The sequence below is a fragment of the Acanthaster planci genome, linkage group LG09, assembly GCF_054643075.1.
Source record: "Acanthaster planci isolate LZ-2023a linkage group LG09, COTS_SCS, whole genome shotgun sequence".
In the NCBI taxonomy this organism is placed as follows: Eukaryota; Metazoa; Echinodermata; class Asteroidea; order Valvatida; family Acanthasteridae; genus Acanthaster; species Acanthaster planci.
Genome location: NC_141785.1, coordinates 21,446,243 through 21,456,846, shown reverse-complemented (window position 1 = coordinate 21,456,846; position 10,604 = coordinate 21,446,243). Strand labels below are relative to the sequence as shown.

The window sequence follows — 10,604 nt, the reverse complement described above, 5'->3', positions numbered from 1 at the left end:
AGAGCAGCGAACACCACAATTAATTGTGGGCATCCAGTGCCAAATCAGGGACTTTAGCAAGTCTACGGGGCTTATTGTCAGGGCTGAGCTAGCTACACGCAACTCACGTCACGAGTTAGCAATCCGCCCTTGCATGCATGGACCGCAAGCTCCTATCGGGAACTATAACCATAGCTATAACGCACCACTGACCAATTAGCCCCTCAACCTATCGAGCCCATCAAGGGCACACGCACCACTTGGACTTACGCACAGTCACACTAGGCTAGGTGACTTTAACCCTTGCACAGGATTCTCGACCCTTACCTCAGGATCAGCCCTTGATCAAAACGACTAGTCGGATCGTGCGCGCCTTTTGCTTTCGTGCTACTGTAACCACGCCCAACCAAGCGCTCACGTGACCAAGCAGTAACTTCTGTTGCCCTATCGCGCACACAACGCACAAGGCGGAGCCTATGCGCCGCGCTTGCTGAACACACAGCTATGCGCGCCTAACATCTGCCTCTGTTACTGGGAAGAGCGCTATCTATAACTTTGCACCGTGCCTCGTGACCAGCACCCTCTGTCACGTCACACAACTAACTGCCATAACATCAATCCAAGCTTGCTAGTTAAAAAAAAAAAACCCAAAGTTAAATCTCTTTTAACGCAAACTAAGGGAACTGATTTTGCAGATACGGCTTCTCCAACAGTTCCTCTGTGCAGCGCCCCCACATTATAGTACAAAAAGGGGGTTTAAATTTGTGCGTACTCGGACGTACGCAAAAGGCGATTACTGGCCATGAGCGACCACATTTGACAGGGGTCACTGCTCCGGACAAACCCAAATTATGGCTCTCCATCATTAAAGGTGACAATCGGGAATTTTCGGGAAACGTCAGATTTGGTAATGAAATATTTTTAAAATGGCAATAATCGTACATTGTCCTCTAAGTCGTTGGAAACACAGTAGTGTTGATAGCATCGATAGTTATCATACAAAATTTTGTTTATACATGTAATCGGCTTGGAGCATTACTTCGTGGTTTACAAACACTCATCAGCCGATCCGCTGCGTAACTCAACTTAAAAAGCAGTTGGTTGGCCAGGAAAGGCACATCGTTTCATTTAGTTTGTAAAGCAACAAATAGCGATTCACGGGGCCATGAAGTGTGGAATAACTCGAAGATCAAATATAAGCATTGTCCGCGATTTCCTCTTTGTGCAGCACACTTTCCTGTAAAAATATTTGGTCTTAATAACTTTCACATTGGATGTGTGAATTACCATGACGATTGCAGATGATGCAAATAATTATGAGAGCTGCATTCAAAGGAATAGTTGCCGTGTAAATACAGTGTCGCTAATTTTAGCAATTATTTCACGAAGTTTTGATATCAGATGCATGTTAGCGATATTTTTGGCCCTTTTTTTCTGGGCAACTTGCATGCGTCTTCCGTATCTTTATGAACCATAAAATGGGTGAATCGTGATTGGACAGTTAAAAAGTCACGCATGAAGTCATAATGACTCAAGACACATCTGGCATGCGCTACCAGAAGTGGACAGCACGGATGTCTTCCCTTTATGTTATAATAATCATCAGAAATCAATATGAATCGACCATCAGCTCGTGATAGGTTACGATTTGTTTTTATTAAACTATAATTACATGTCAAATGTCAAACTAGACATATACATTTGCAGGTCAATTATGTAACCTTTACTGTAAATGCATACGAAACACAAGATACATGTGACAACGAGTTACTTAGGTTGCATGCCTGTGTTACCATGCACACTCAGTTCTGAGGAGTTGTGATGATCGCTTCGTGTGGAATTTAGGAGATAGAGCACAAACCTTTCAAGAGCGTCTTTTATTTATTACCGAGAATTGTGAGGTCTCTATCGATTATCAGCTTGGTGTGTAGGATTACGCCATTCCATCTTAAGAGGATTAAGAGACTTAGCTACTGACTATTGTACAAGCACAGTAAGTGATAATACCATTGGCGCTATGTAAGTGTCCACTGAATATAACAGTAAAATCCTATATCTGCGATTAGGACTACAGCGGTAGATAAGCTGCCGAGTTTTACAAAGGAGTGTACAAACACTCCAGACTAAACGCAAACATGAATGGTCGAACCATAGCTGTAACTTAGGTGAAGGGCTAACATGTGGCTGAATTTTACAAAGTTACCTATTTTTTTGGTCCACGTACCCCTGCGTTTCCCTTTGCAATTGAAATAGCTTGGTCGCAAGGGCGTCGAGGGGGAAGTGGTCTGCAAGCCCCCCCCCCCTTCCTAGAGAAGATGAAAAACAAAAAGGGGAAGAAACGGGTAATGGGATTGAAGGCACTAGTTAGCTTGAAAAATCATAGGAATTTTCCCCATTCTACCGTTAAAAGCTCGTCAGTTTACCTTGAATTCTTTGTCCGGCGGGAACCAAATTAGAGAGAGCTCTCGTTGATTTTAAAAACTGTAAAAAGCTTTGAGGGGACTGTTTAACGCTTGGCCTTGGCATTGAAAAGGTCAAATCAATGGAAGCTTGGGGTATTTTTTCAATTATCTACTTTCTTCCTTTTTAAACCAGCAGCATTAGCCACCACCATAACTATATCTTTGCAAAGCATCTATTAAAATGGTATACAAAATATACTTAAAATAATCATGAAATATACCTATCTCTGGTATACTATTTACTTTTAGTAAAAAGTAATCATTACTGACTTTAAATTAATTATGAGGGAAACTGAGCAGAAAATGCAGAATTCTGCAGGGAAACTTAAGATTCCTCTCTTTTCATAGTTTCATTATATTCCGTGCTATATCATTCAGTGTGTAATGTCGAGCATTTTAACAGAATGCAAGAAACATGAATTGCTTAATGCAACCAGCTTTCAGAAATAATGTAATATCGGCTTCGAGCGGGGAAACTGAATTCTCTCCAAAATTTAGAAATGTAGTTTGCTTCATAATTAAATACACAACTCCAAAAGCATTTTCCCTTTTTTTAGAAGAGCAATACAGAACTGTTTTTATCGTGACAATCATTCTATAGCTTCATGAATCATCGTAAGAGAAAGTCTAACCATAAAAACTGTATCTTTGAAGTTGTTTACTATTCATCAACCGACAGTGAAACCAATATTTATATTTAGTAGAAATAAAATTACCTGTATTTACATTGAAGAGACAGACAGTACAGTCACTTAAGAACTCATTCGTTTCCTCGATTGGTTTGGTTATAACTCACACTATTTTAACGGACACATTTTAGAAAATGAAAAAAGTTACTGTTGCTTCTATTTTATATCGACTGTCGCCTAAATGTTGGTAAAAAAGGAACGAATAGGAACTTTGATAAAATACCAACTTATGTATATTTTCGACTGTATCACTGAAAAGATAACAACTTTATCATTCGCATTTCTTTTTGAAAATCCCGGTATTTAGAAATCCTTTGTTTTGATATGCATCTTAAAACACTTAAACATCTTGAGTTAAGCGGTTTACCTTTGTTTATTTTCAACAATGCATAAATTTGTCCTAAAGTGCTTGTCCCCTGCTTAATTGTGTAATTCACAGTGTTTGACAAGTACCAAAAGAGTCCAACGTTCATTTAATATTACGTCTATTAATTAGTAATTTTTTTCTTAATCTTCAGTTAACTCACACTCTGTGTTCTTCGAAGTGACAGAGCTGAGGTTGCATCGTGCTCAGCTCCCGGACTGACATTTGAAGAGAGTTTGTCTTTCTCTTTGCTACTGGGATTCTTATTATTTTCTTCAGGATTGCTTCCTAATTTCTTAATTTGAGTCTCAGACATTGACATGGCCATTCGGACTCTGTAAAGCCAGGATTTGTCCTTAAATGATGAGGTGACTGTTAATGCTTGTATAGCTCGTTCCCACGTTGTGTTTCCAGTCAGACTTTCGTACAGATCGATGGTAGAGCGGGGGATGCTTTTACCCGTCGAGGAATAGAAAAAAGGCCGTTCCCAAACCCGGTCCCCACTGGTTGGAAGTAAAGGAATAGAACAGTCTAGACTAGCTGCTCTGTTGCGCCTTTTACGTTCAATCTCACGCTTTTGTGTCAGTGTCGGCTTGTCAGATTTCACCGAGGAATTAGACTTTTGATCGGAATTTAGGACGCTGTCCTTTCCACCACTGAACCGAGCCGGGCCCGAGGCAACCCCGCCAGCGGTGCGAATGTAGGCTGTGTTCCCTCTCTCATTCTTGGTGAAATTTACGTTGGATTCACTGTCTCCACTTTCACGGTGTGTCTCGGCAACTGAAGCCCGACGGGATTTACGTGCGTTATTGGCAATGTCGGGCAAGACGACTGGCATGTCCACAACACTACGGCTTCTAGGACGTGGCAAAGGATCTACTCTAGCACGGTCCTCGTTAATTTTGGAGAGATATTTATCGCGATATCTACTCACAACGGACGGAGTCTTAGTGCCGTATAGGCGTGGCAGTTTGTCCACCGTCAAAGTGTGTTGATTGTCTGCAAGAGAGGCATGGGTTCCCCGTCTGGTTATTTCAAGATTTTTGGCTTTCACGCTTTCCAGTGATCGAGTCTTTGGACAAGAGTTCATGAGACTTTCTGTGAAGCCATCAACGTGGACACCTTGACCGCATAAGGCACCTGGCAGGTTTGTCGATTTACGATACTTCACACTGGATTTCTCGGGACCATGTACGAGTAACACCTTATCTTTCGCCTTGTCACACCACCGTCGAATTGCTGAATAAATGGTAAGAGGTAAATTCATGGCAGTAAATTGTACACTGGCCCACTGTTTGGTAAGAAGGTACATGGCCACTTCCCTCTGTTGCTTTCGAAGTGAGACATTCAAAGCCGTCAATCCCATGCCATCTTTACTGGTCACGACACAGATGTTGTTGAAAACAAAGATACGAAGGACGCTAAGCTGGCCGTGTTCCGCTGCTTCATGCACTGGCGTTTTATAGGCCTCGATGTGTGAGCTTCGGCACCATTCTTTGGAGGGATGGTCGCCCACTTTCTCATCAGCACGTATCCCGTTTTTCAGCATAGCAGTGGCTAAATCTATGTGGCCGTAGTGTGCTGCTATAAATAGTGCTACTCGCATCTGGAACTTACATATTGTCTCATCAGTCTGGTTAAAATAACGAAATACCTGTTGAGTGTGTCCGATTATGGCAGATTTTAGGAATTCATTCCAACCATCTATAGTTTCCATCTTCAAGGTGCAACCTACTTCAATCCCGTACTGGCTCAGCAGATTAGCGTCAAACATCTCCTTTCCAGATGAGGTCAGGATGCGGTACACCGTGACTGGTAGACCGATCTTACGGGAGATCAACAGTCGCAACTCAGCAACCATGGAACTGGAGAAATCCAAATTGTCAATGATTTCAATCACTTCATCATTGAAGCTGCAGTGAACGAAAAGTTTAGGCGTAACCTCCTCTCTCACGCTGCATTTGAGGGTGGAACCAGCATTGACACCAACTTCACTCAGTACCCAATCATCTTGAAGCTCTGCTCCATGGTAGGACAACACGATGTACTTCTTCTCGCTGCTACTCTTAGTATCAATTCCAAACAAGTCTACTACCTTGTCCTTTACTAAATGTACCGTTTCGTACGTCTGCACATCTAGGGGCAGTCGTTTCTTATTGTACAATGCAGATATTCGAATCATTTTGAGTAAAGTTACAACTCTTGGTCCCAAAAAATAATCAAATGCTGTTTAATTCGTCGCTTCACACCGATCAACAACAGTTCCTCAAAGGTGTGGTGTTTTTCAGAAATGCAAATTCTCTATTCCATCGCTCTCTTTTTGAACTTCGCCAGACAGCCACATCGTCACTGTTTCCCGTCGTGTTAGTTATGCATCATTCCGACAGAAGGAGACGACAGAATCTGTTTGCGCAGTTCTTGTGAGAGAAAAACCACTTATACTGAGCAATTAAGCAGCGTGGCTGCAGCATTAATTACTTGTCGTCAAACACACAGTACTCGAAGTTTGATCACGAACTCTCGAGTATATGCCAGATGAAGTATTATGTCTGGTGATGTGAGGTAAGTTAGCCACGGACTTTCAGACGTTTAATGGCCCGGACGCACCCACTCATCTCCTCTGTCACACAGGCAGAGACCGATCGAGTAAACAACAAAAGACAAACGGATAAACATTCATCGGTCTCTAGGCACGTCCACCCTCCCCATCGTCTGCATTGCTATATTGATTTGGGATATTTCACTCTCAAAATTGATCTGCCTTTTTGCTATTGTAACGTGTATTTCATGTAAGCACGAACACTGCTTTGTTTATTGTTTACTCGACCTACTGATTGCATTATAGGTTTCTTCTCTGTCTGACTAGATTTTTATTCAGGGAATGGTCCTCTGAGACGAGACTGTATGGTATATTTGTAATGTTTGGTGAAGCACTAGAAATATATCAAGTAAAAAATCGAAGTTTGCATGGAGATGTAAAAATGAACGAGAGTGTGCTTTGAAACCGAGTCAAGTGTAACAATCTTCCCCTTGGAATATCTCCTGAAAACATTAGAACAAATTGATCAAGTTGGCTGAGGCTTTTCCGTGTCATTGAAATACCAGTTCAACAAATATTCTTCTTTCAAATTCTTACGAAAAATACTCCTAAGCTAATAGCTTATCCTTTTTGTTTAAAGTTGTCATGTCCTCAATCACAATTGATAAGGTGTTTTCACGAAGGTTTTTTAGGATTTAAAATTTAACGAAGGAGCCTCGTATAACCCCAATAAAAATTTCCTTGTTTTGACATATGCAATATTTTTTATGTTTGTGTATTTTGTGGGTTCTTTGTCCATATTCAACGATTTAGATATTGCACTCATTTTTCGGTGTGTCCAAGAATACCGTTTGTGCCAACAGAGGGCGCTGATATAAATCGCATCACTGCAACACATGCATCTACATGTATAAGAAAATCAGACGGTGTCAATAATCTCCTACACGATTGCAGGTGCAAATGCCTGTGTGAGACTCTAACCTGCTATGACGTGCCATCGAGGCGTTAGCAAGGTTGTCCATAAGATTGTGAAGGTATTGCATTTTGGGCATTACGTATGTGTTGCTCACTTCCTGCTATGTCTTTTTTAGACGGGCTTGGTAAGTTTAAGGAGAGTCCATCAAGGAAAACAAATTGTATTCTGGTAACAGTAATGTATTTTGCATTTTATTTTAGACAGAAAAATCTGGCATATACATGTATGTACCAGCCTGAGGCTGTCAGCATGCACCGGCAAATCAATTAAATCTAAAAACGCAATAATCGGCTGTACAGTGACACTTTGTACGGTCATTTTTTGTAAAGGTTTATCAAAACATGCATGGTGATAATACGATGCACCCAGCTACTTCACGATAACTAGGGCCTACCGTATACCGTGTATTGTCATGGGACTAAGGTCACAAATTCATGAGTCCTCGTTGTTCACCCACGCCCGCTTGCGTTGTAATGCCATAATTGAGTGAATTTGGACGGCACTCTCATTGGGGCTCCACAACGTTACAAATACATAAAGAATTTGACCAAACAAAGATAACTATGTACATGTATACCTAGAGTAACCCTTTTCCTTGTAACTTTCAAGCATGACAATACAGATTAGTCGAAACTCGTATGGGTACATCATAGTTAATTCCTTCCTCGTGAAGGCATGAGTTTGGTATGGAACATTTTTGCAGACTTGTCAAACAAACACGTTATCTGTAAATAGTTATTGATACTTGTAGTCACTTATACTACTTAGCATCAGATGGCACTCCAACTAGCCAACACAACCTCCAAGTATACGCTTTTGATTTGTCCTGAATCATTTAAAGAAATTTGAAAGTATTGTGGAACCCCATGAAGAACATTTGAAATCGTGTTTAACATATCCAGTAAAAATACACATAGATTTTAGATATATTTTTCTCTGAACGTGATATGAACAACGTGACATAAACCATCAATTTGTTACATATCTGCGTCAAATAATTATCCCACAACACAACATTTAATGATAATTGTCATCTGAATGTCTTTTTTACATTTGACTCAGTACGAAGTCCAGTCATTGCCAGGTTTATGGGTTGCTGTTCGTGTCTAATTATACATCAGAATGTTACTTGGTCTAAGAAAGCTGGGTAATAAAATTTCATTTAACGACATGACTCAGCAGATTTTAAACAATGTTACAACCAAAAGCAATGTTACAACCAAAAGCAATTAATGTTACAACCAAAAGCAATGTTACAACCAAAAGCAATGTTACAACCAATAGCAATGTTACAACCAAAAGTAGCAAGTGTGCATTGCACAGTCACTTTGATTTCCATGTTCAATTCGCACTTAAACTCCGAAGCTCGCACAACAAAATCTTCACAACACGGCATATATGATGGGCAGTTTGCATTCATAAAACATTTTACTGGTCCCATTCAACGGAAAACGGATCATACATATACATGTAGCTTAGATTAAAATCGCATTACTCTGTGCCATGTTCTTCGTCATCGAAAGACTGATTCCTAGTTGGCCTGGTAATATGCACAGCTGCGTGTTAAATAACTTCAGGTAATATCTACAGAAATAAGCGGCGCAAAATCATTGCTATTTCACAGTTTTGCTTAAACGCGAAGGGTCTGTGCGAAACATGTCGCTTTTTGAACTTGACGGATCGATGCAGATGACGTATCTGTTGAACTGTGCCATACTAACTGCAAACAAGGTATTACCTTGAGAAGACCACGCTTAAAGACACGGTACTTGAAGGCGTAAATGAACGGGTTGACGATTATGTTACAGAAGGCAAGAATGATAGTCAGGCGAAACATCGGACTCGTTTTGTCAATGTCCTGCCAAAGGTTGAAGATCAGATAGCAGATCTGGTTCGGCGACCAACAGACACAGAAAGCCACGCTCACGAAAATTAAAGTCTTGATCACGTTTCGACGGGCTCGGACTCGATAGTTGGGAAGCGTGCTCTTTTTACGATCATTAGACGGAGGAACCCAGGCGTTACCGATTAATGACGGGGTAGTGCTACTGGGACGGCTACGCTCACCAAATACCGGCTCCACGCGGTTGTTCAGAGATTTCGCGATCCGGATATATACAAATGTCATCAAAGCAAGGGGTAAGAAATACTGGAGTGCAAATGCCGTAACACCAGCAGCAACTTGTACCTCTTTGCTTGTTCGAATACCACATCTTCCAGTGTTAGGATCGATGGAGTGCATGAAGATCCAATACGTCTGATACACGTACCCCAACAACCAAGGCACAACAGCAAGACAGACAGTGCGGGGCCAACGGAAGAGTTTTTGATATCTCATTGGTGAAATAACAGCCAGGTAGCGCTCCATAGTCAGGCAGATCAAGTTAGCAGTAGATGCCAAGATTGAGCCCCAACATGGATACTTAGAGTACCAGAACACGCAAACAAATTGACCAAAGTCCTTAGAAAGAGCAGGTGCTGGAAACTGTACCACAGGTAGAACATAGCAAAATATCAACATTAAAGATGCGAACATGTCAATTACAGATTGGTTGATGATGAACATGTTTATGACTTGCCTCGTCTGTGAGACCCGAACTAGAACATAGATGACTAAACCATTATTAAATATTCCTACCGTACCGATGATACCGTAAGCAACTCTCATGATAGGAGGGTCACCTGACGAAGAAGCGGTGGTCATTGAGGAGTCTAGAGTCGTCAACACTGTGGCAATAGTTGTGGCCATGATGGTTGATGAACAGCGAAACTCCGACTGATAGCTATACTCAGAAATGGTCTTTTAAGAATAGTTTAATTGCCGATCTCGTCCACGATTCGTAGTTGTGAGGCGAATACCGGACTTCCAGTCATTTCACAACTCCTCCATTACGTCTTGTAAATTACACCTTTCAATAAATGCGACACTTTCCAATACGTGAATCGACACAGAAGTACAGTTACGATCGCCTGAGTCAGGAACCAAGCAATTACAGCATATTCATTGTGATGAAAGGGTAAGCTACCGCCTTTTATATAATCAGCATCTTGATTTCCATGCGACAGATTCTCGTTTTACGAATCAGTTTACTTTTTCAGTGTACCTATCAACAAATTGTTAGGTATCCATGATTTGTAAAGAAACATCAGATGCTCAACGTCAGACGCCAAAAGCAGCCAACGACAAAATGAGTTACCAATTGGGGAGCAGTACGTGTAATTGGTGGAAGTCAATGCAGTTCCAAATTCCTTCCCACTAGCAAATTTTCCACTCCTGTTCTCATCACCAAAAAGGATCAAGATTTGCTGAACAATTCTTTTAATGGACAGCAGATGAATGGAGACAGTTTACAAGCTCGGAGTCCTGTGAGAAATGTGTGTAGTCCTGATGTTTCGCGCATACGCATCTGGTAATGCCTTGTGTGATTCACTGGACAAATTCACGCACGAGATGAGTGCGTGCCGTCTCCAACCAACCAAACGCTAGAGACACGAGCAGACAGGAGTGTTGCCGCGGGACTACGGCCATACCTCATTAAGATATCTTCTTGTGTCTTAAAGTATGCCAGCAAATATGTACACGGACTAAGATCAA

At 41.3% G+C, this 10,604-nt stretch overlaps 1 protein-coding gene across 1 annotated transcript; it reads right to left on the bottom strand.

Moving 5' to 3' along the window:
• Positions 1–1,582: 1,582 nt before the first annotated feature.
• Positions 1,583–5,923, bottom strand: ankub1 (ankyrin repeat and ubiquitin domain containing 1). The gene has a single exon (XM_022253974.2). The coding sequence runs from the start codon at positions 5,674–5,676 to the stop codon at positions 3,649–3,651; it is 2,028 nt and encodes a 675-aa protein (XP_022109666.2). The 5' UTR covers positions 5,677–5,923; the 3' UTR covers positions 1,583–3,648.
• Positions 5,924–10,604: the final 4,681 nt, after the last annotated feature.

Coding starts and splice junctions, on each gene's coding strand:
- ankub1 (XM_022253974.2), bottom strand. CDS start 5,676: ATGATTCGAATATCTGCATTGTACAATAAGAAACGACTGCCCCTAGAT.